The sequence below is a fragment of the Chelonia mydas genome, chromosome 1, assembly GCF_015237465.2.
Source record: "Chelonia mydas isolate rCheMyd1 chromosome 1, rCheMyd1.pri.v2, whole genome shotgun sequence".
Classification (NCBI taxonomy): domain Eukaryota; kingdom Metazoa; phylum Chordata; order Testudines; family Cheloniidae; genus Chelonia; species Chelonia mydas.
In genome coordinates, this window is record NC_057849.1 from 305778684 (window position 1) to 305805190 (window position 26507).

Sequence of the window (26507 nt, forward strand, 5' to 3'; positions counted from 1 at the left end):
AGAAATAAGTATCTAAGGTTAAACCTATTGGAGCCCATAAAATCTTCCTTTTGTTACTATTCTAATGAATTCATATTTTAAAATATGTGAACTTTTTTATATTATTTCATAATATTTAATCAATGTTTGACCAGTCAACAATTTTTGGACAAGTCAAATGCCCAGTCCTAGTGGGGAGGTAAAAAAAATACTATATATTCCCACTGGAAGCTGACCTTGGAATTCTAAAAAGCTGTCACTGGTAAATTATATTCTATTAAAAGAGACTACTTCATCTAATATTTTTGCCCCCTATTGTTACAAGAAACACCTATGATCTTTAGAAGTGAGAGATTAGAGATTTTTTTTTGGTATTTTATCAGTTCGTAGTGCAGTTTTAGCTACATATAATCATTTTCACAAGTTCCTTGTGTAGTCAGTTTCCCTCATTGCTTGCGTAGGTGTTTCACATAGCAAAAGAGAAGATAAACATCTTTAAAAATAGGAAAATGTGATTGTAAATTGGCAGAAGGAATTAGAGGGCAGGTGCAATATTGGAAAGAACTCTTTCTGAAACACGAGATTTCAAACTGGTAATGTTCATTTGAAACACTAAATATGCACCAAAACCCCCAAGTCCTGAAAGCAGTCATATTTCCCAGTAGTCACAGAAACAGCAATAAAATAATCATAAAAGCTACGCTGACTAAGAGTTTGAATTTTTTTGTGTGTGTTTTGTTAAATTAAGCAGATTATTCCCCTTCTCAACACATACTTAGGAGCAGACTCCCAAGTCCAACTCACAAGCAGGGGTGCCATCTTTGTACCCTCCCACTTCTGGGCTACTCTTGGGGCTGAAATGGCGCCTGACCATAGGTGCTGGAACTAGGGGTACTGTAGGTGCTGCCGCACCTCCTGGCTTGCAGTGGTTTCTACCATATTCAGGGTTTACAGTTTGGTTCAATGGCTCTCAGCACGCCCACTAAACAAATTGTTCCAGCAGCCCTGCTTCTGATGTAACCTAGGTAGCACAGGTTATAGCATCCTATTGCAGGGTGCCTATGGGCAGCAACACTACTGAGAATCACCACAGAACATGGCATTACAGGCCCATCCTCTCTCACCCTATCATGCCCCTTGTGCAGGGGACCTGTAGTGGCGGCATGTGCACAGCAGGCTACAGAGGTCCTATGCATTGAACTGAGGTATTCTCTCCTGGCTGGCTGCTGGGATGCCCTGGAATGCCACTGCAGCAATATACAAGGGCTATTAAGCTAGGGTGAAATTTTCACCCCAGATCTCCCATGCCTCATTCATCCTGTACAAAAATGTAGCATGAAAGATAAAAGGAGTCAACAGGGGGAAAAACAGAAACAAATATATGAGGGGAGATAGGGGGACTTATAGATGAGGAAAGGAAGACAAAAAATGAGACACAGGAGACTGAAAAGCTAAGGAACAAAGATAGGCAAAAGAGAAAAGAAGGGTGAGAAGACGGTTCAGGAAACACAGCAGGTAAAAATATGATTCACTGTTATACCGAAAGGTTGTTGCCAAACTACTGCAATAAAACACACATTCCTGGCTGATATCGATGTCAGGGGACATGCTTATGTGGGACAAGGGGGCTCAGCAGCTCTGCTCATAAATAGGAAATGTGCACAGGATCCTGATGTCTTTACAAACAGGAGAAAAGAGAACTTGCTCTGAGTGACGGAGCATGTTCGTTGTAGTGGCTTTGGTGCATAGCAAATAGCTGATACAGACCCAGACACCATACTGGCATCTCTGAAAACTACTCTCTTATTCTCCAGGATCTCAGCATTCATGTTTTTAAAATTAAGTCTCTAGCTGTTATGGCTGCAAAGAAACCTCAAAACTCTTCAGAGTATAACTGAGGCAAAGATGTTAATGATTTCATTCCTCTTGATAGCAAGGCGAGGAGGGTATTACAGATCCGCACAATTCCCCGAGACTGACATCTCATTTTGGTGCCACAAATGGGTGGTATTTGGGAGATGCTACAGCTCCCCTCCACAAAAAGCCAAACCCAACAGCCTCGCAGAGCCCATGTGCATACACAAGCCACACCAAGAGGCGCTCCGGCTCAAACAGCTAATAAAGACAAGTGTCACACACAATTATATTTTTAATATCTGCGCAATTTACTGTAAGCAGCATCACATTTTGAAGACTCAAGCTGAACATATTTTGTGGACAGAGCTTAGAAGAATCTCACAGCCTCGCCTCCTATTCTCCCCAGTTCAAGCCCTGGCTTCAGTGTGTATTTGTTAATTCTTAACAGACCATAACTCGGCTCTTGCAAGTTTAAAATGTTCTAAAATGGAGGAAATTGCATCAGTTATATCAACATTTTTCAGAGGGGAGGAAAAGGACCATTTGGTTGAGGGCTGTGAAGCAGAGGACCATATGGCAAGAGAAACAAAGCATCAATTTTACCTACTACACCTGAACCAACTGGTCCTCTGAAATACCCGATGTACTTCAATCCCCTCTCCCTTTCGAACTGGCAGTGGAGGTCCTCTTCTTCCCCCCTGAGGAAAAGGGGAATTGGTGAGGAGGCAGAACTGAGTTAGAAGAGACAGAGAGGCAAAACTTCCCCTTCTCCTGTCAGGTACTCCTACTGCTTTATCTACTGCAGGGAAAGCTGAGGGCCCAACATATTCCACAGCCAGACACCAGCTTCTCCCATTTTTCCCACCTCAACTTGTGATGGCTGGTGAGTTTCACTTTACCAGTCAGTGAGAAGCAGCATCCCTAGAGATGCTGAACTCCCCTGAACAAGGATGAGAAGGAGGAAGCTCCATTTTTAAGGAGGTGGGGCACAATACTGCAGGCAACCAGTAGTGCCGCCGCTGGAAGCCTGCAGCAAAGCAAAGAGAACAGCTGCTTTCTGTACTCCTGCCTAACACAGGCAGCTGCTGCAAAACTTGCAGAGGATCTGCATGGGAGACAGTGAACAGAGGTTGGTAGGCAGCACTACTTACTGTTACCCACATCAATGGGCCTGACAACTAGCAGCTTAACTGTAGGACAGTTTTTCCCTCAAAGATATATTCTGTAGCCTGGTGTTTCCAAAGGGACTGGAAATACAAAAAGGAGGACAAATAACTTACAATTCTCTGCACAAATTGTAATTATACAGGTTTGCAAGAGTGATGGTTGTTTCTCACAAAGGATGAATAAACTCACTCAGGATTTCATTTCAGACTCCAAATCTGTCAGAAGCAGAAACCAGAAGCTGACTCATCAAAACCCTCTATCAAAAATTCAGTTTTAACATTTGTTTGGTTTCTCACCTGTCTGGCTGTTTCCTCTCCTCCTGGATAGTACTGATTGTCACTATCTGTAAATCTAAAAAGCCATGGCTAAGGGAAATAAAAGAACATGTCTGTATGTGTAGTGGGGATAGGCATGTAAACAGTAGGTGCTGTCCGGAATGTAATTTTGCTTTACTTTAATTTTTCATTTTACTTTTGCTCCCATTCTGTGAATACCCTTAAAATACAGGGAAGTAGAAAACAAAAAACACTTCTTAGCTATATTGGGATGTGAGGGCTTTCTCGGTCAAAAACTACCATTAAAAACAAAAGGAACAGGTCACTAGCTGCCTGTGGTACACTTGCTGTGAAAACTGAAATCTATGATATTAGACTGTGGAATAATCTCCCAAAGAGAGAAGGGGAAACCTAACTGCTTGAACTGGACCGCACAAAGCATGCTGCTTGGAACAATCCTCTACTGTCAGGAGGATGAACTGGATCAATGTGGCTCAACAGGTGTGCTGCCACCTGGAAGCAGTCACCCGGAGATATCCTCTGGGTTGCACCCCCCTGGTTAAAGGCAACGAAATCCCTGGAAAACTACGAACAATAGTGAAAGTGGTCAGGAATGGGTTTGAAGTAGTTCTCTCCTTCACCACTCCTTCTGGTTTGCTGTGTGTTGCTTCAATCCTCTACCCAAACTGGCAATTGCTCTGTTCCTCACCCCCGAATGGGTACCCAAAATGGCTTGGCTCTGGAACAGGTAAAGAAGTGCTCCAAGGAGGCGTAGTAGGATTCCCAACCTGCAGAACTCAGCACTGTGCAGGTAAGGAGGAGGGGAAAGTCCCATTCCACTCCATAGCACCAGCTCCCCATACCAGAAGTTCACAGCACTAGGACTGTGGAATATGATCAGTATTTTTAGTCATTTTGCAGGTCACAGACCAAAAATGGACTGAAAACCACTGGACTCGATAGAGCTGGAAAACCTCTATTAGCCTAACTTCCATAATTCTATCAAAATTCCTCCACTAAATCAAAGGAATGCCTTTGGACACAACCATTAGGTTGTGCTAGCGCAACTATTTTCAGTTTCTAACAACCAAAATCCATTCTTCAAAGCTCTATAGACATATTTGCCTCTGTTACGACAGTATAAATCCATAGCAATATCATTTACTTCAGTAGAGGTACTCTGGATTTAATAAACGTAATGGCAGAATTAGGCTGTCTACAAGGAAAAGGAAAGTGGGACCTAAAAACATCACGAGCCACCTAGGAAAAAAAAGTGGAAATGAAAATAAAATGCAATTCTAATAGTCTTTAAAGACTATTTCTACAGGGTCTCTATTACAGCTATGGCTGTCTATTTGTAGAATAATAGAACTGATTTATTAGCATTTTATGTGATGTTAAAAATCCCTTTTGCAAAACATTTTCTACCTTTGCTTGTGATCTTGATGCCCTCAGAAGTCAGTCCCATGCAACTTCCCCATGTGAATTGGGGAGAATGCCACAAAGCTAGTTGTCCTCTGGTGGGTACATGCATGGAGGAGGGAGAGACCAAGGGAAGGAGGATGGGGAGGGGGCAAAGAGGACAAATAAAATTATGGAATAATTTCAACCTCTTTTCACTTAAACCTCTATTTCCTGAGAAGTAATTTTATTTTATGGACAAGCAGCTGGAACTGAAAATGAAACATCCTCAATATATAGCCAGAATACAAACATTAGTGTGTTCCATCAGAGAGAAAAGCTGAGAGTGTGAGAGTCACTCAACACTACAAATGTTTCAGTGACAGGAACAATTTTGTTGTATAATTTCATGTCAATCCACTGTGTAAATTTAGTCGTCAATAAAATTCAGGATTTCTCATTTCCCCATGTGCTGATATGGTCCTGTTGGTGTACACTGGCCTGCCACATACAGCATGGAGGAAAAAAAGTCTGAAGCAGAGTCTAGTCCCATGGTTCTCAACCAGGGATGTGTGTACCCCTGGGGGTACACAGACGTCTTCCAGGGGGCACGGCCACTCATCTAGGTATTTGCCTAGTTTTATCATAGGCTACATAAAAAGCACTCGTGCAGTCAGTACAAACTAAAATTTCATACAGACAAAACAAGAGACTAAGCAATTTTTCAGTAATAGTGTGATGTGACACACTTGTATTTTTATGTCTGATTTTGTAAGCAAGTAGTTTTTAAGTGAGATGTAGCTTGGGGGTAAGCAAGACAAATCAGACTCCTGAAAGGGGTACAGCAGTCTGGAAAGGTTAAGAACCACTGGTCTAGTCGTTGATGTATAGGCCTAGGACTCAGGTGATCTGGGTTCAGTTCCCAGCTCTACCTCAACTTGCTGTGTGACCTTTGGCAAGCAGACATCTGTGTTTCAGTTTTTCCTAATGGCATAATTATATCCAGTTAAAAGTGAGCTTCTAAGTGTTCATTCATTAATAATAGCAAAGTGCTTGGTGATCATTGGATGGAAGGTCTCCAGAAGTGTTATTTTATGGAGTTTAATCTGACCACTCCTGAAATTATACAATTATCTGGATTTGTATTGATTGCACTGTATAAATACCTACTGATCTGTTCCATTAAGGTTAAGCAGAGTGATGTGAAAAAATAAAAACTTGTGCACAAATAAAAAGCACAAAAAAAAGTGCTTAGCCTAAACAACAAAGTGCAAAACAGCCAAAGTTAGATAATGGGATGCCTTTTAAGGATTTAACTTTTCTTGGATGACCAAAGATGTTATAAACAAATAATCTGGACAACGTATCAATACAGCCACCATGATTTTTTGCATTAAAAGGTCAAGTAATGGCGAATTTACAGTCACACCATTGTTAAGACAAGATCAGCCAGCTATGTAAGTAAATAAGTTTAATTAATTTATATTTACTTTGGTAGTGGTGGTGGTTGCAGTGAGATAGCTGATGTCTTATGAAGGAACAGATTTAGTAATTACAGTACTTTTTCATTCTAAAATAGTTCTATGATGCTTTTGAGAAAAATAGCAAGGTTATAGCTACAAGAACATTTTAGCAGTCTACAGGTTTTATGGCAATACATTCTATATTACAGTAGAACCCTGTTTATCTGACGCTCCATTATCCAGTTCTTGTGTTAACCAAACAACCAGTGCATGCAAATTCAGAAACAGGTGATCTCTCCTGTAGCCGCTAGATGGTGCTGCAGCCTCACACTCTTCCATTCGCCAGTTTATCCGATTTTTTTAATTATCGGATATGGCCCAGGTCCCAATTAGATCGGACAAACAGGGTTCTGCTGTACTAGTAGGTTGTTTATTTTGTAATCGATTTAGATCAAATCCTGATTAAACTGTCTTTGCTCTGGTTCTATTAATGGTTTGGGGAGAATCATTCTTCTCCCACAGTGCAGAACAGCAAAGAAGATGCTAACTCAGCTCATTGGAGTTAGTAGCAAGAAGGCCACCAAGCTCCAATGCACACAAAATTTCATTATTGGGTCAGCATAGTTACATTCCCATTCACTATGCTCCTTGCCCACCTAGCCTCAAATTCCTCCCCCTTGCCCGCATTTCCCATGCTGCCATGGAGAGGCCATTATTAAAAATATATCAACCATACCATGTTCTACCATCACCCAAATCACTGCAGCAGCAAGATTTTAAAATGTATCAATAGGTTTTTGGATCATTAATGATTTTTCTTTTTAATAAAGAAGCCACTCTAAAGCCACCATGCGCAGGGTGTAGTCTCCTTGTGAGGCCTCTCTGTAGACATGGGATGCCATACAATGGAACCACATGATTCTGCTGTGATTAGGGTCTGCTGCACTGATGGAGGGTGTGGAGACAAGATTTGGCATTTTGGGTGCAAATGTTTTGAATGCTACAGTACTGAGCAAGACCAATTACTTACTTGGCAGGCATTATACATCAACTGGTGTTCCAATTTTTTGATCCCTAGAATCTGTTGAAACATTTCATACAGCTGTTCTTTGCTCAGAATAAGTTCTGATACAGCACTTAATGCCATCCTATTGGGCTGTTTGCACAAGTCCTCTTCTCCCTTGCATATGGCATCATATTTGGCTATCCAAGAGCTTAACACTGTCTCTTTGCTTAATCCATCAATCTCTGGCAAACTTCGGACCCTTTTTTCTATATTTTTCTTAAAAACATCTCTAAAGTCATTTGCAGAGCATCCTCCACTGTGAACCATTCTGGCAACTCGGTCACTCTTGAGAAAAACCTTTTAAAACAAAAAACAAAAAAAAACACAGTTAGGTATGGGCATAAAAATTGAATACCCTAGTGTATAGAAATTACAGACTAGTATTGTGCTACTATGAAAAATGGCTTTATAATGTAAATTACACATGCAAAAATTGTTACGTTTATCATAAAGAAATGTATTTTTTACAAGTTAATGGCTTCAATTAATAAAAGAACCCAACAACCTTATATGAAACTCTACATAGAATTACTATAGACAAATTACATTCTTCTGAATGTGCAAAAAGTTAATTTAAAACTGTTATCTACAAGACTTCCTCTTTCCTCTATGGCCATAAGGGAAATCTAAAATGAACTGTAAATATTTATGAAAATATACAGTCTCCCAACATCTATGGTTCATGTTGGCGGTGGAAGTCTAAAATGATCAATTCCTCCTGAAGATAAATATATTTAAGTGAGACTTTTTTTTTTTAAGTCCATTATTTTTTGCAACACCATTGGAGGAAAATGCAGCCCTCAGCAAATTTTGCAACAATATAGACTCAATAGTAGGATGGAAGTGGAACAACAGTGTTATAAAAGTTGAGATTGAGCGGAGCAGGTGCTTCACAGAATCATAGAAATGTAGGTTTGGAAGGGACTTCGAGAAGTCATCAAGTCCAGCCCCCTGAGTAAACCTAGACCATGCCTGATGGATGTTTGTCCAACCTGCTCTTAAAAACCTCCAGTGATGGGGATTCAACAACCACGCTTAGAAACCTATTCCTGTGCTTAACTATCCTTATAGTGAGAAAGTTTTTCTAATATCTAACCTAAATCTCCCTTGCTACAGATTACCCACATTATTTCTTGTCCTACCTTCAATGAACAAGGGAAATAACTGATCATTGTTCCGTTTACAATAGCCCTTAATGTATTTGAAGACTAATCAGATCCCTCCTCAGTCTTCTTTTCTCAAAACCAAACATGAGCTGTTTTTTTAACCTTTCCTCATAGGTCAAGTTTTTCTAAACCTTTTATCTCCTCTGGATTCACTCCAATTTCTCCACATCTTTCCTAAAGTGGGGCACCCAGAATTGGAAATAGTACTCTAGCTGAGACCTCACCAACGCCAAGTAGAGCAGGACAATAACCTCCTGTGTCTTACATACAACACTCCTGTTAATATACCACAGAATGATATTAGCCTTTTTTGAAATTGCATCACACTGTCGACTCATCCTCAATTTGTACTCTACTACAACCCACAGATCCTTTTCATTAGTATTACCTCCTAGCCAATTATTCCCCATTTTGTAGCTGTGCATCTGATTTCTCCTTCCTAAGTACAGTACTTGTAGTTATCATTATTGAATTCAGGCCAATTCTCCAATTTGTCAAGGTCATTTTGAATTTTAATCCTGTCTTCCAAAAGTGCTTCCAACACCTCTTGGCTTGGTATCACCTACCAATTTTATAAGCACACTCTTCACTCTACTATCCAAGTCACTAATGAAAATATTGAATAGTTACGACCCAAGACAGACTCCTGCATGATCCCACTAGAGACGCCCTCCCATTTGACAATGAATCATTGATAATTACACTGAGTACAGTCTTTCAACCTGTTGTTCATCCACTTTACAGTAATTTAATCTAGACTGAATTTCCCTGTGTTGCTTATGAGAACGTCATGTGGGATGTGTCTAAAATCAAGATACATCATGTCTACTGCTTCCCCCCATCCACTAGGTCAATAATCTGTGAAACAGGAAATTAGGTTGGTTTGACATGATTTGTTCTTCACAGATCCATGCTGGTTATTCCTCATAAACCTGTTATGCTCTAGGTATTTACAAAGTGATTGTTTAATAATTTGTTCCAGTATCTTCCCAGATAACAATAAGAAGTCCAAGGATCAGAGAAAACCATGAGGTGGGCAAGTAACAATACTGAAGGGGATAAGATATCAGTGCTAACACAGGATGGTTGGGAGTTCCAGAAGAGAGAACAATGGAGTTAATGTTGCATAAACTTAGGTGACATACTGCAAGATTCTCTGTTTAAAAGTACAACACATTAGAAGATACGAGGCCAATATAAGGTAACTGCAAAAACAAATATTAGTAAATAATTAATGAAGTTTTATTAGTGTTGTATAAGTTTTTAAAATTTAAATAAACTGTATTCATACATTCCTCTAAGCCACTTCTTATGTATGGAATTAATCTGAATGGCTACTTGTGTTCAGCTTTTTAGAAACTCTCTTTAAGACTTATTTCTACCACCATGTCTGCAAGAAATTGTCCCACTAATAACTGTAACAGACAGGAAAAGAGGCATTCAGACATAGCTGATATCTAAGAAAAAAAAAAAGATGCATACATTTTGATTGTACCCCTCTCCTCCACCTTTTGAACATAGTTTGCCTACTTAGACTGGAAGCTTTTTAAAGGACAAACTGTCTTTCAGTGTGTTTGGACAGCACCTAGCACATTGTGGGCACTATCAGAATACAAATGAAAGATGACAACAACATACAGCGTATGTCTACACTTCAAGCTGGGGTTGTAATTCCCAGCTCAAGTTAGTACACTAACATCAGAGTGAAACTGCAGCAGCGCAAGTGGCAGGAAGGGTTAGCCGCCTCAAGTATGTACCCATCTGAGATGTCTGGAAGGTACTCCAGGTGGCTGGCCCCTCCTGCCACTCATGCTGCTCCAGCTACACTCTAATTTAGTACGCTAGATCAATCAGAACTATTGTGGGTATGTCTCCTTGAATCACATCCCCAACTGAAAGTGTAGACATGCCTGCTGTTATTACAGATTCCACCTTCCTCCACATGCACGAGGACAGTGCATCTAGCCAACAACTTAAAACATTATTTCTTGGGCTGTCGATTAATCGCAGTTAACTCATGCAATTAACTCAAAAAAAAATTAATTGTGATTAAAAAATCGTGATTAATCGCACTGTTAAACAACAGAATACCAAATGAAATTTATTAAATATTTTTGGATGTTTTTCTACATTTTCAAATATATTGATTTGTATTGCAACACAGAATACAAAGTGTACTCTGCTCACTTTATATTATTTTTACTACAAATATTTGCGCTGAAAAAAAAACAACAAAAGAAACAGTATTTTTCAGTTCGCATCATACAAGTACTGTAGTGCAATCTCTATCGTGAAAATGTAACTTCCAAATGTAGATTTTTGTTTGTTACATAACTTCACTCAAAAACAAAACAATGTAAAACTTTTGAGCCTACAAGTCTACTCAGTCCTACTTCTTGTTCAGCCAAATACTAAGACAAACAAGTTTGTTTACATTTACGGGAGATACTGCTGACTGCTTTTTATTTACAGTGTCACCTGAAAGTGAGAACACGCGTTTGCATGGCACTTTTGTAGCCAGCGTTGCAAGGTATTTACGGGCCAGATACACTCAACACCTTTGTATGCCCCTTCATGCTTCGGCCACCATTCCAGAGGTCATGTTGGTGATGCTCATTAAAAAAATAATGCATTAATTAAATTTGTGACTTGAACTCATTGGGGGAGAATTATATGTCTCCTATTCTGTTTTACCTGCATTCTGCCATATATTTCATGTTATAGTAGTCTTGGATGATGACCCAGCACATGTTCATTTTAAGAACGCTTTCACTGCAGATTTGACAAAACGCAAAGAAGGTACCAATATGAGATTTCTAAGTATAGATACAGCACTCAACCCAAGGTTTAAGAATCTGAATTTCAAAATCTGAGAGGGATGACGTGTGAAGGATGCTTTCAGATGTCTTAAAAGAGCTACACTCCAAAGCAGAAACTACAGAACCCGAACCACAAAAAAAGAAAATCAACCTTCTGCTGGTGGCATCTGACTCAGATGATGAAAATGAGCGTGCGTCGGTCTGCTCTGCTTTGGATCATCATCGAGCAGAACCCGTCATCAGCATGGATGCATGTCTTCTGGAATGGTGGTTGACGCATGAAGGGACATATGAATCTTTAGCGCATCTGGCACGTAAATATCTTGCATCGCCAGCTACAACAGTGCCATGCAAATTCCTGTTCTCACTTTCAGGTGACACTATAAATAAGAAGCAGTCAGCAGTATCTCCCGTAAATGTAAACAAACCTGTGTTAGCCTTTGGCTGAACAAGAAGTAGGACTGAGTGGACTTGTAGGCTCTAAAGTTTTACATTTTTTGTTTTTCAATTCAGTTATTTTTTGTACATAAGTCTACATGTGTAAGTTCAACTTTCATTATAAAGAGACTGCACTACAGTACTTGTATTAGATTAATTGAAATATACTATTTCTTTTGTTTTTTACAGTGCAAATATTTGTAAATCAAAAATAAACAAAGTGAGCACTGTACACTTTGTATTCTGTGTTGTAATTGAAATTAATATATTTGAAAATGTAAAATGTAAAAAACATCCAAAATATTTAAATAAATGGTATTCTATTATTGTTTAACAATGCAATTAATCGTGAAAATTTTTTCAATAGCTTGACAGCTGTAATTATTTCATACCATGTGTAAAATAAAAATTTGGACTGTACATGTCAACAAAGAAGAGTGAAAAAAGAAACAGAGAAGGCCAAGCAGGATGTGTTAGGGAGATGTTGATGCTCAGTGATTTGAGCAACTTCTATAATATATTGTAAAGATTAATTTAATTATTTAACCTTCCAAATGTCATAATGACCCTTACTGTCTTGTAATCTATAGATTATCTGGGACTAAAAGAGCCATGATCAAAACTTGGGTTAAAAGATTTTTTTCCTATACCTAAGGATTACATTTTTCATTAAACGGGTTATCTGTTTAATCACTTCTTTTATAGCTATCGATATATATCAGATGCGTTTCCTAGTGCATAAAACTAGGAGCTGGCATGGGCATAGATGACTTACTAGTTTAATTTCCTCAACACATTGTTCAAAAGAAAAATTAGAATCTAATTTCAGAACAAAACATATGGTCAGAAATTCCCTGATGCAGTGAACTTTACTAACACAAATTGGTGCAAGTGCATTCTGTTGTTTTCTTGTTGAAATACTTTGCAATTAAAACTACAGATGTTCCCCGACTTACGCAATCGTTCCATTCCGGAAAGCCTTGCGTAACTCGAATTTTGCATAAGTCAAAAACGTATACCCGAACATTATGCAAAACCAAAAAGAAAAAAAAACCCTCCTATTTCTAGCTGACGGAACTTTCTCCGTAAATGCGAATTTGCATAAATCGGGTCTTGCGTAACCCGGGGACCGTCTGTATGTAATTTATTTCTTACAGCATCATCAGTGAAAACAAAATAGTAAAATGATTATTTAAGAAACTAAGAAGGGCTCATGTAGCTTATGCTCCACTTTCCCTCTTTTGTATTCTGTATCACAACAATAGATCTTCCACCACACTAGCATGCAGGCCTTACAAAATAGATTCAGACACAGATGGACTAGTGACATACCATGAATCAATCTTATCAAAGGTTTCACATCACTGTTTACTTCCAATACAGCTAAGTACAACTAATGAAAAAAACTGGTAGATCATCATACTCTTCACGCCATCCCCTCCTTTGCCTGTCTTGTCTACTTAGACCCTATACTCTTTGGGGAAGGAACTATCCCTTTCTCCTCTCTTTGCACAGCACCTAACTCAACAGAGCCCCTAGGAATAAGAAGAAGAAGAAATAGGTGGGGGGGGGAATGGTGCAAAATATTTTACCATGTTATTCCATACAATTTCATAACCCCAATGTTTTGTTTTATTATGACATTTTGAGATGACATTTTCTGAAGCATTTGAAAAATCAAATAGCACCTTTTTGATCAAATATTGGCTTGCAAATTCTCAATGCATGTCAGTTGTTTCTAGAAGCATCATAGGCTGGTAAATGAATCAGGAACTTCCAAATTCTACTCTCATTTCTGCCACTGAGTGGCCTTAATTATGCCTACTAATTCACTGTAGTACTTTGCAAACGTTATTAGTAATGCCTCACAATGTTTGTTATGTTGGGTGAAATTTCACTGAAGCTGGGGGGTGCAATAGCTACCCCTTCTTCAGGATAAATGCGAGGAGCAGTTAAGCTCCTTTTCGAGTAAGATAGACAAGCAAGAGCCATGACCAAAACCACATGCAAGGTGGGTCAGAAACTGAGCTATTTGGGTGTAGGGGGTTTGCTGGGCATTGTTTGATGGAACTCTGTGAGAGACAGAAGTAGCAGAAACACCACAGAAGTAAACAGAAAGCCACCAACAGCCAGCAAAACATTTGTAACAGGACACTGAGAGAAAGATAAGAGAGAAAGTGCGCACTTTTTAGGTAGAGTGTGGTTTGGAAAAAGAGGCTTGGAATATTGAGCAAGGAATCCATCTTGTGTTCGATTCCTACTGTGTTCAGGGAAACAGGACTTGGTACGTTCTTATAAATAAACAAGATTATCTCAAAGAAATACATGACTATTATCAATTTCTCCTCCCAATTAAAATAACCCAATAGACTCCAAATACTGGATAACTGTTTGGGTCAAAAGGAGTAGCAGTATCACTGCCCACATTTTGCAGCTACAAAACTGGTGATCAGAGATGTTAAGTGATTTGTCTAAAATCACACAGCAAGTCAGTCTCAAAACCAGGATCAGAACTCCAGATTTCCTGACTCCAAGTCTCAAGTTTAAATACCTAGCCAAGTGGGATAATTTGGAGTGAACTCATGAATCCTGTTTGATATTATGAAGTTATTATGAAAGCAAATGTACCATGAAGCCCTTTTGTCAGTGTGTATCCACCATGAGCAGGAAGGGTTACATCACGTCTCTGCCAAACCAGGGACAAGGCAGGGGGCGGGAAGTGAATACTTAGAACTCAATAACCATCTATTCAAGATAAAGTACCCTGAGACAGTGGGGCTGCTTGAGTTTGGAGAAGATACTTTCTCTTGCTGCATGAAGGGAGGGGGAGAATGGACAGCAGTGGAAAGTTATCAGAACAGGACAAAGACAGGCGAGCAATGCAGAAGTTTATAAAAGGACTCACAGAGGAACACAAAGGAAGTTTGAGCAGGAGTGGGGAAGTGGATGGACTGGCTAAGGTGAGACCTAGGGAGAACGGCTCCATGTGTCGGAAGGGAAGTAATGCAGCTGCAGAGGAAGGATCCTCCATCTTAAAGACGACCCAGACCCCAGCCCAAAGAACACCCTGCAATGGTGAGGAAACGTGCCTTGGGGTTATTACTTTTGTATAGATCTGTGTACGTCTTGCTTGATTAAGTAAAGAGCAATATGGCCTACCATATGGCTCCTTGAAGAGGTAAACCAAAAGGTTTGGGTGGAGTTCTGGGAGAGGGTATATTTAAACTACAAGGGAATTCTGAGGGACCAGCACTCAGCCCAGGGGCTAGGCAGCTTGGCCACAAAGTTATAGCTCCGAGAAGGGGATGATAGACAGAAAATGTGCCTTGGGTCCACAAAATATGGACAGTCCTGGGCCGAGTTCAGACTCCAGAGGCCTAAAACACATGGGATCCAGTGGCTTGGTCCCCTCCCAGCAGTCTGGTGAGCCACTGCTAGCAGGGAGCCTGACCAGATCTATGACACCAAGTCACTTGGAGACAATGAGAAGGTAAGTGACTTGCCTAAGGTCTCTGACATACTGGACTAAGCAAAGACCTGGAAGTCAGGAGATCTGAATTCTAGTCCTGGTTTTGACACTTACGCTCTGTCATACTTTGTGCAAGACACATGGGGTGTGATTTTCAAAAGATGGTATGTATCTGCACCTCCCACTGACTTCAACAAAATTTTCAGGTACTCAGAAGGTCTGTAAATCAAGCCATTAGCCTCTTGCTTTTAGTTGCTCTAGCTGCAAAAGGGGATACTACTACTACTTAGGTACCTCAGAAGTATACTGTGAAGATTAATGCTTGCATAAATGTTTTTATAGTACTTTGAGTTTATGAAGCACCTTGGAAATTTTATTATACAGTCTGGAGGAGAAAAGAACAATTGCACAGGGAAAAGCGAACATCCCCTCCCTTTAATCTAGCTTTGATGTCTTCCATAGAGCCCAGGGCTCTCCCACGCAGCAGATCGAAGGTAAACCTTTGGCTAGACAAAGATGACACTCCTCCACTGTTCACAACATCTGGGGCATATGATTTGAGTCCATGATTTCAGGTTAAATAAAAGAGCAGGTCAACCATTCATGTAGCACTTTCCTTGGCTTCTGCAACAGACTATATTTTTCTATCTGTAAACTTCCAGAACAGTTTGTAAATCCTGGATTCTCTAGCAGACTGTTGGAATGCTCTGCTGTGACCTTCATTCATTGATCTGCTTGAGACTGGAGTAATAGTGCAATTCATGGTGCCATCATTCAGCAAGATTTTGTCACATTCGTGTTGGGTGAGACAGCAAGGAGTTGTGATAACTGCAAAAACACTGTTTTTCAGTCATATGATACAACATAAGTTTTCAGCAACAGAGTGCATTTTATACTCCTGAGGGCATTCTGAGCCAAAAAATTAAAAATTCTGTGCCAAAAAAAAATCTGCACACAATATTTTAAAATTCTGCAAATTATATTTGTCAAATAAATGTGGAGGCTCCAGCATGGCATTGGGGAGCACAGGCCACTGGCTGCAAAGAGATGGGAGATCACTGTGCCGCTCCCCCCCGGGACACGGACTCAGCAGTGAGGCTACACTCTACCCTGACACAGTGCAAGGACCGGGCCTGCCCCAGAAACACCCCGGGGGCTGCCCCTCCATGCCAGGTACACTAGGTGTGGGCAGGCAGGCTCAGCAAGACAGGATCCAAATGTGTAGGGGGTTAGTGTGAGGGGAGCCACGTGTGGGTTGAGAGGTTTCTGTGTGTGGCAAACTGGGTGCAGGCAGCTCAGTCAGGGGTATGGCGGGGGATCTGGATGCACAGGGGCTTGTTGCGGGAGGGTTCTGGGTGCAACAGTAATGGGACTCTGCAGGAGGGTGAAGGTGGTTGGGGTTCGGGGGGGGATAGAGCTCAGCGGGGGTCTGGGTGTGGGGGTCTTAGTGTGGAAGGGATCCAGGTGTAGCTGGTTGCAACTCTGTGGAGTGAGGGTGCAGGTGGCTTGTGCAGGTGGTCCGGGTACAGGAGGAGTGGGGGTCATTGTGGGGAGGTTCTCAGTGTGGGGGTGAGGCTTGGCAGGAATGAGGGTATGAGGGGATCTGGATGCATGGGGGATGGGGGAGCAGATCCTTGTACAGGGATCCCTCCCCCTGCAGCTGAGGAGCAATGGGTGCAGGAAGTGGCATGGGGAGTTTGCAGAGCTTCCTGCAGCAGAGGGAGAAATCTGGGGGTGAGTCTAACCCAGCCCCAGATATGTTGTAGGGGAAGAGGAAGTCCCATTCTCCCCAGCCCAGCCGGGGACTAGCAGCTGAGCATGCCGCAGGGTAGGAGCCACCAGCTGGGTCTTCCCCAGTCCCGCCCCCTGCTCCACATTGATTTACCTCTCTGCCGGCTGCCCTGGACACCAGAAACATACTGCTGGGGAGGGTCACATGAATGCTCTTGTGGCTTCCCTGTGCTTCCCTGTCAGAAAGTCATTTTTCTGTGGGGAAGCAAAGAAATCTGCGGGGGACAAAATTCTGTGTATGTGCAGTGGTGCAGAATTCCCCCAGGAGTAAAACATTTAAAAGTAGTACATTAATAAAATCTACTTTGGAGCTTGTCCCTATGCTTTATAAAGCATGTTGACTATAGATTAACTCAAAATTATTTTCTATCAATCAAATTAAACAAAGGTAAACATGTTTATGCAGTAAAAAAGAATATATCAACTTTTGAAATGTTAATTGTATGAAAATCTAATAGGGAAAGGAAGATGCATCAACACCCTATCCTCTAAAATCATCTTTACTATAAGTTGTATTTATATTACAATGCAAAATATTTCAAGGTATTTAATTCAACAAATACATGACACATTATTAGAGTGGATTACAAAGATGTTACAAAGACACGAAACTTCAGGGTACAATTTGCACACCATCGAAAGCTCATACGTATCTACTGAGAAGGAACTGATCTGACTTCTTTAATGCCTCCATCCAGCCTCAGGATAGACTCTTAATGAATGGTAATTTCCCTATAGAAGTCATTGAAAATAAATAAATCACAACATCCTTAATATAAACAGCTTATCACATACTTTGGAGAAAACCGTCTTAAGATAAAAATGAATAAAAAACCAGGAACATTCATACATAAAGGCTATATTTACAAAATATTATGTTTGTGACAGAAAAACTACAAAGGAAGGGAATTTCACAGTTAAGAGTGAAATATACCATATGTACTATAAATATGACAATACAATGCATTAAAAAGACATTAAGAGATTCTTGTTCCTTGTATCGGAGGCATATGATTCATTTCACTTTAAATGCAAAATTCCATGCTTTCTATTGTGTTTGTTGTGGTTTTTCTCCTGAAACTTATAGCGCCTGTTAAGTTTTTGTGCCTGGATTTCCTTGCTTAAAAAAAATTTCATGAAATCTTATAGTAAACCCCGCTGTCCGAAGGATGTTGTGCTGCAGTGAAGTTAGACAGCACTGACATCGTAACTGGAATGGTTCCATTACTCCATCTATCACCATTCCACAGTACCCAAGTCACTCTTCAGGGAGCCTCCTGGCTGAATTTCTGCACTCTCGTGGTCTGGGTTCATACTTTACTCATCTCTACAAGGTATAGACTTTAGATCTCATTGTATAACTTTCTTGCCAGCACCCATTTCCATATCCATTGTTATAAGCACCCCAATAAAATCTTTCCCCCCCAGTCCTTCACTTTCATTCCCGCAGACTAGGGCATACATGAAACCCAATCCTCTCCCTAAATCAGGTTGTTCCCTTTGATAATTAGTGCATTCGTTTAAAGTATGTTTAACAGTACGTTTACAGAAGATTTTTCCCCCTATTGTTCTTGTATTTAAAACTAGGCTTAGTTCTAATTAGCTAAACTACATAACCTAGCCTCAGCAAGGTAGCTACCAGGGCTTGGAGATAAGAAACATTCATGGATTAATCTAAGTGGAACACGGAAACCTCAGTGGTAGTGCTTTACCAGTATACCAGCTAGCGCTCCTAATGTGGATGCAGCTACACCAGCAAAGCTGTACCAGTACAGTAAAACCACACTCCAGGAGCAATGGGCGAAGACAAAGGATCAGTTTATTTCTATGGAACACTGCACTAGATGGGTCAGCCAGTAGTAGCCTTTTAAGATACCTTCTGCCTGTTCAGGTTGGGGCATAGAACTTTGTTGTGAAAGATTTCTTGTTCTATACCAAAACATTTTTCACTTCCCCAGAACAATCCCAGTCTACCATATTTACCCACTCAGCATATAGGCTGTCAGACTGAAGTCAGTGGGACAGTGGAGACCTAACATGGACCTCATCCACAGACATAAAAACCCCACATGATCGCTGGTGTCAAAGCACCTGATGCTGGGGAGATCAGAGTGGCTGGCTGGCATACAGGATGCAATCGGGACAGACTGATGGCAAGAGGCCAACTTCCTTTCCTGAGGAGCTCTCCTGACTTTGTGTAAGCGGGGGAATGGTCCCGCTATTGTGGGGAACTTTCCTGGCTTCTGCACTACCCTGGTGAAGTGGGCTAGCAGAAGGATCTGAGTCCTTGCTCCCACTTCCTTTACCCAGAGGCCTCCCTGACCTCAAGGGCAGCCTTACCACTCTCCTGTCTGGCAGAGTCCTTGTAACCCCAACAAGGCTGGGCCCAGGATTCCTGGGGGGCTCGATCTCCAACCTTGCTGTGGTCACCTAGGACAGGGGCTCGGGTGTCCCCACTCCGGGGTACTCTCTATGTACTGAACACTTCCCTGACCCACTGATCATTACATACAATTTAAAGCAAATATTCTCTTTTTAAGTTAATTGCTGATTAAATTAATGGTAAGGAAAAATGGGAAAGGTTAAAGGAAAACAGACCACCCCGCTCAGTGGCAGGGAACATCACAAACAGTGTTTCTGGAATGTCAGGGCAATTAACAGTCTGTCCCTTGTAAGTCCCAGGCCGCCTTCTCAGGCCCTGGCTGTGCTCCAGGGATGCTGCGGGTTGGACACTTGCTCTGGTGGTGGCCACATACTTCTGGGCTTTGGGTGGTGGGACGCTTCTTCCCAGCGTCAGCCCCCCATCAGGTTAAAATCCCCCTCCCAGTCTGGCATGCAAGGGCCCTTGGCTGGGGGTGTCTTTCTGCGCTGGACCTTTTGCCCAGGATCCCCCCTTGGCTGGCCCCAGTTGCTCACCACACCTGGCTTCAGCCCCAGCTCCACTCTTTCTAGCTCCAGCTCCACTCTGCCTCAGCACTGATGATGCTACTGGCTCTGCCTCCAGCCCCTTGGGCTGCTTCTCTGGCCCCTCTGGCTCTGTGGCTGCAGCTCTGCTCCCAGCACAGGATCTGCTCTCCCTGGGCTGCGTCTCTGGCCCCTTTGGATCTGGCACAGTTCTGCTCCCCAGCTCAGCTTGGGCCCCTGCTCTCTCCTTAGCTCTGCCCCACTCTGTCTGACCCAGGCAATTCCAGCTCACACGGAGGACGGGACCTCCCTGGCCTCCTGACTCCCTGATTAGCCTGCCCGCCTTGTCTATCAGGCTGACCTGGAGCATTTGCTTCTCCCCATTGTTCCTGGGGACTGTCAGTCTCAGGGTCCTGATTTCCCATCGACCCTTCCCCTTTTTTTTGGCACTGGGAGTTTGCCCTCCAAAAAAACCCCTTACTGAGTTTAGTCCTCTTGCATTTGCTACAATCCATAAATCACCAAAATGTATAAGCATTTAAATGGATCACCAATCTCAATCCTGGAAACGACTCCTGGGTCAACACACAAACTTAGACAATAACCTTCTATTGATACAATACTCCTTTCCATATCCTCCTCACTAAATGACATGGGCTCAAGCATGGGCTTAACCTAACTATCGTAAAAACGGCCACAAGTGCATCCTCTGTTACAGCTGCAGAAATTACCATTTTTTATTTTATCTATTGAAATAATTTCCTTTAAAAGGTTTCCTTTAGCCTAATCATTGTGAATAAACTAGATTAATCTTGCTGCTATGATAGGTTTGGAACACTTCACAGTAGTCTTATAGCACCGGATCAATTATTCTTACCAATTATCCTTCAAAGAAAATCTAATAATTCACTTTTTGAATTAAAAAAATAATGGAATGAGTAAACAGCTTACAAGAATGGAGCTGTGTAACATATTTATCTTTTAAGTAACGTTCCTATGGACTAAGAAAAGCTAGCATTGAAAAATGTAAAATACATACCCAAACAAGTGGTTGTGTGGTGGGGGGAGGTTTTTTGTTTGTTTGTGTTTTTTACTGGACCTAGGACTTGCGACTCAAACGTGAAAACACTGTAGTATTCACTAAATTTAATACTGAATTTAATGAAGTCCACATGGCTGTGCATGCACATTAAGAGATTTTGATGACAAAGTATCCTTTTCTCTACTTAAAAGATTAGAAAGCCAATTTACTAAACAATATAATTTACATTATCTCAATTTCAGCAACTGTAATTTCAATCATATTTAACCAGTTTGTAAGATACAAAAACCCATTAGACCACAATATCATGTAAACTTATAATTTAAGTTTTCTTTTCACTTTTAAAAAAAAATACTCACTGCTTCAATTTTGTATTATTGTGGCCTCCCTCCAGCAGGCTTCTGTATAGCTAAACCCTATTAATGATAAATATCTACCCATTGTATCTACAAAATACCAATATTCACTAGTTTCCTCAGATCAGGGTATTACTAAAGTATTACAGCTGATAAATTGTAATAGTGCTACATTTGCGACTTTAAACATCTTCTTTGGTCTCCCTTACCCAAACATCAATCCACTTAGTGAGCCAAATCACCGAATAAGACAAATTCAGCCCTGACCAATTGGTGTTGCACCTACTTATGCAAACATCTAAAATTCGTCCCATGTGTTTTACAAACTCCTTATTCACAAGTAAAAAAAAACCCTGCAATAAATTCTGAGAAAGTGAACTTGCAAACAACACTGGAACCATTCTCTCATTACTTTAGGACTTGTGCAAAACAAACGCAAACTTTTATTGTTTGTTACCTTAAATATCTTTGATATTATTTTAAGCATCTTGTTCAATTATGTAAAATTAGACTGTCTGCCATTCAGCTGAAGTTATTTTCCCCCTTACTTACGGTTTTTGTTTGTCTGAAAAGGCCCCATTATGGAAAACAGACTAAAAAGAGTGGGATTGTTTATCATGGAAAGGAGACGAACAAGAGGAGATATGTTAAAAAGAAAAGAATGAATTGTGTAGAGAAGTTACATTGGGAACATTTATTCTCCCTATCCCATAACACAGCAACAAGACAATATTTAATGAAACTAAAAGGCGGCAAATTCAAAGCCAATAAAAAGAACTGCTTTTTCAAAAAACGTGCAATTAGACTTTGGAAGTCATTCCCAAACAAAGCATTGAGAACAAGAATTTAGCAAGACTGAAAAAGGAATAGTACACTTCTATGGATAAAGAAGATCCAGTTATAATTAGTAACACAACATTTTAGAAAGGATATCAACCTTATGCTTCTTGGTTTAAACTAATCTCAATTTAGATATTAGGATGAGATTTAATGTGCGGGAAGGGGCAGATTATCCCACATTTGCCTGCTGTAGCATCCTTACACCTTCCTCTGGAGATTTGCTCCTGACTATTGTCAGAGACTGGATACTGGATTAGATGGACCTCTAGACTCCTCCAGTATGGTGATTTTTATTTTCTTATGCGGTTGCTTGTCCCTTTTCTCCATCATGTGTGTCTAGGTGAAAAGAGCAGGTGAGGAACCAGTAAGTGTATTATACTAGTGCAGTAGCCATAGGAAAAAGATGTGGAAGAAGCTGGGGAATTAAAGGCTCCTTCCTCTAATCCTCCTGTACTCTAAGAAATGGCAAAGTGGCAGCATAAATCTCATTATTTATTCTTTGTACTGTAATGCCGACAGACCCAGTCATCAGCATCAAACCTGGGATCTCTGAAGCTTGGTGTACGAGCCTCTACTGCATGAGCTAAAAGCCACATGGCTCTTAGCCAAGGCTGTAGCAGACTCATCAATCTCTAGCTGGGCTAGGTGCCTCTAAAGGGGGACAGAGCACCACACCAACCAGGCATGGGTTACAGTAGCACATAGAGATCTCCATCACATCAGGGCTCCATGGGTCTATTGTGCTAGCAGGCTCTGTACAATGTAAGAAATGACAGTCCATGCCCCCAGAGAGCTTACAATCTATTCTAAGAGACAAGAAAATATGTAACTGATGGGGACACAAACATGTGGGCAGGGGAGGGAGGACAAGGAAACAACATATTTTATTAGTACAATGGTAGAATCAGCTGTGTGGACAATTTACATATGTAGTAAGTAAATCAGTATCAACGATCAGTTTCTCTCGCTCTCTCCTGAGTCTTTGAAGGATAAAAGTTGGGGGTGGGAGGGAGCAGGGAAGAGAAAAAGGGAAGAAGTGTTCCTTAAACCTAAGCAGACTCCCAGCAGAAACTATAACTCTGGCCAATCCTGCCTCAATGCTTCTCTGGTCTCCTATCTCCCACCTCATCTGAGCAGTGCCCTCCAAACCCCTGCCTCAACAGAAAAAAGACTGAGAACAGGAAATACAATTTAAATCAAAGTTGCAGATGTAAAAAAAAATCCTAACTGGTTTTAAAATCATGTGTTTTACCTAGCTAGGAAGGTATAATTTAACCAAAAGGATGTGCTATCCATATATTAAAATGAAAACTTTTATATCTTTGCCATACCAGGCTACTGCACAAAAACACACAGATGTGTTCTACTCCATCTGGTAAAGTGAAGGCTGAAATTTTTCATAGGTAATAAAAGTTACAGAGACAATTTAGTTCTTTTTCAGGACAAAGTTTTCCTAACTATTTTTATACAGAAAGTGTAAACGGTGACATTTAAGTTGCCAAAAAGTGTCACATAAAAAGTACTCATTATCATAGAAATACTTGCCAAGTTCATTCACGTTCATCCGTTCTACATTTCAGAGCATTATTGAAATTAGCAAAAAGAGTTCAAAATTTATGCTGACAGAATTTCGGAATTTATTTCAAGAATATAAGTTTAATTTTGACCTTTACAAACTAGGTGATCAAGGTGAAGCAACATGAAGGACCAAAGAAATGGTTTGATTATCCATCTGTGAAGAAAGTTACTCATCCACAGATGGTCTCTCTGCACCTTGTACTAACACATATTCATTATGATTATCTTCTTCATTAAGTAAAGTGGTGTTAGGAGCTTCATTTGGCACTACAGCTTGTAAAGACTCTGCTTCATTTTTAACAGGCAGCTCAGTTTCCCTAGCTTTGAGAATGTCATATTTGCACACGGGGCATGTTCTGTGCTTCAGCAGCCAAGGGTCAATGCACTTCCTATGGAAAATATGTCTGCATCTTAAAATGCGCACTACGTCTTTGGGCTTGTATACTTCCAGACACACTACGCAGTTCTCTGCATCTGTTTCGGCTTCCTTGTCACCCTCTTTTAATATGCGAAGCTCAAGTTGACCAATAGCTTTCTTGACATCTGTTAATTGTTGGCATCTCCTGATATGAGTTCTTGCTATCCTTAGCCTTCCAGCACAGTAAAAGGTAAAATAGGCCACCGTTACCAATGTGCAGATGAGAAGCGATCCCCAGTAATGATTCATCCAGGAACCACAGCGTTTTCCTACTTCTATTGCTATTATTACTTGGATGCCATTCTGTATCAAGTGTAAAATGTCCACGCCCTTCAGATTGCCAATCATAATTGCAACAATATCTTCTGAACCCAGGTACATCATAGGAAATACTCCATTTCCTGTACCTGGATGGTTATAGATAATCACGCCAACTGCTCCCCTCTCTGCTGCCACATTTATTTTCTTTGTGAAGGTACAGTGTCCCCTCTTAATGAGGGCTATCCAGGTCTCAGAGTTTACAGGCCTGCTGAAGTTTGTTAAGGGGTTGCAGGCAATTTGGTTCATTCCCTCTGGTGGCACCACCACTCCAGACACCTTCTTCCATGGGGAGTTTTTTCCAAATACTCCATTGTCAGCTAACTCCCATACAGTCTTGTTCCCTATTTGAAATGATATGTTCAGATGAGCAACCCAAAAGGCATTGGCTCGGGAGACATGCAGACTCAGCACCAGAAAGACACCAAGACACAGCAATCAGGACGATTTGTCCCCTCTTCTCCAAGCACTAGTCCCAAGCAACTTCATTCCTTTCTCAGCCAAACAATTAAACAACCAGTAAAACAAAACAAAAATGATCATAGTTAAGAACAGTTAAAGAGAATAAAACATTAAAAGCCTGTAAAAACAGAATAAATTCCACTGGTCTCCTGCATTTTGACAGTCTGCTAGTGTGTTTCTTACAAACAGAAGAGGGAAAATATAGCTTTAAAAAAAAGTTAAAAGGCTGATTTCAAAATAATAATAAACAGCTCACTGTTAGGTAATGGGATTGTGACATGAGATGCTCATGAGCCAACATATTAACAAGGACTAACTCATTTGCATACCTGTAATTGTACTTGCTAAAACCACTAAAATACTGATTTAGTTTTCTCTACATAGTCCTGGGTCATCCTCCTCAACATCATCACTGGAAGAAGGTGGCGCCGAAGCTCCTGGGGTGATGGTCTGGCTTGGTCTGGGCCTCGCTGGAGTAGCATTGGTACCGAATAGAGGGGTCCCTGGTGTAGAAGAAACTTCCAGGTCTGCCTATCTAGGGAAAAGTTGCAGTATCAGGAAGCTCGGTGCCAGGAACGGCAGCGCAATCTGAGAGGAAAGGGTCAGAACTGTTGGTGCCGAGGTCTTGCTGAGCTGTATATGTGCAGCAGGTGGCGCCATTACAGCGGGCGGTGCCGAGACATTCTTCTTCATGGTCGGTGCCAAGCTAAGGAGTTTGGCTTTAGATAGCTCACCCGACTGAGAGCCTGCCCGTACCGGGTCCTTGGCTCCTTGGGAAATCTCAGTACCGGACATTCCCGGTGCCTCGCGGTCCAAGGCTCTTGGTGTCATCGGTACCAGGGCAGATTTTTTGCCAGGAGACCGTTTCTTTTTAGGCAGGTCTCGCTGTAGCAATGACTGAAACGGGTGTTTGGTTGCCTTTTAGTGATAGGGTTCTTCGAAGCAGTCTTGGTAGTAGAGCCCTTGTCTGAGGCTGCTGCTGGTGACCATTGGCCAGGAGGCGTCCTGGAATCTGGATTGGAGGTTGGCCTGAGGGATTTCTCCATCATGAATAATATTGGCGGTCCCTGGCCTTTAGCGTCCTGACAGTCAGTTTTTTACAATGAGGACACTTTTGAGGAATATGGGTCTCTCTGAGACAGCGGACCCACTGAGCATGGCCATCTGAAACAGGTATAGATAGCCTGCAGGTCAGGCAGCATTTAAATCCAGGGGAACCAGGCATGCCTGAGGAAGGTCCAGCTCTGGAGAGAAACAGGGGAGCCCGTGTTTAAGCAGTCATTGGTGGAAGCCTGCCGGGGGCGGGAGGTGAAAAACTACCCTGATTTTTTTTTAAATTATGGAAGAAACTAAAAGTAATGGTAACCGAAGTTAACTAGAACAGAGAAGATAAAAGAAAAAGGAAGGAATATAAACTTTCTACGAAGTCAAAGGGGTGCTGCTGTTGCTCCGACTCAAGCCAAGGGCAGTAAAGAAGGAACTGGGGGTCGGTTGGCTGCACATGCTAGGTAGCCGACCAGAGTGTGGTGAGACGGCTGCCATGCGTGCGCAGCCAACCGAGACACTGCTACTGTAAATCTTCAGTTATAAGCGCAATGCGCCAAGACACCTAAAGTGGAGCACCCACAGGGACACTCCTCGAAGAACTTTGCAGTTCCCATGGAACTCCACTGGTATCAGAGGAAATGCAGATACAAA

The 26507-nt window shown here is 41.3% G+C and overlaps 2 protein-coding genes across 27 annotated transcripts in view; both read right to left on the reverse strand.

Moving 5' to 3' along the window:
- Positions 1–26507, reverse strand: part of CADPS2 (calcium dependent secretion activator 2) — a 556952-nt gene that overhangs the window by 371760 nt on the left and 158685 nt on the right. For all 26 annotated transcript variants that reach the window (XM_037888978.2, XM_037888976.2, XM_037888967.2 and 23 more), the window contains exon 3: positions 7173–7505. In XM_037888978.2, coding sequence (XP_037744906.1) covers positions 7173–7505 — 333 coding nt within the window. The remainder of the gene's footprint in view (positions 1–7172; positions 7506–26507) is intronic.
- LOC102930073 (RING finger protein 148) lies at positions 23778–24920 on the reverse strand. The gene is given in 1 exon segment (XM_007072663.4): positions 23778–24920. A coding segment is annotated over 1 exon segment (1143 nt).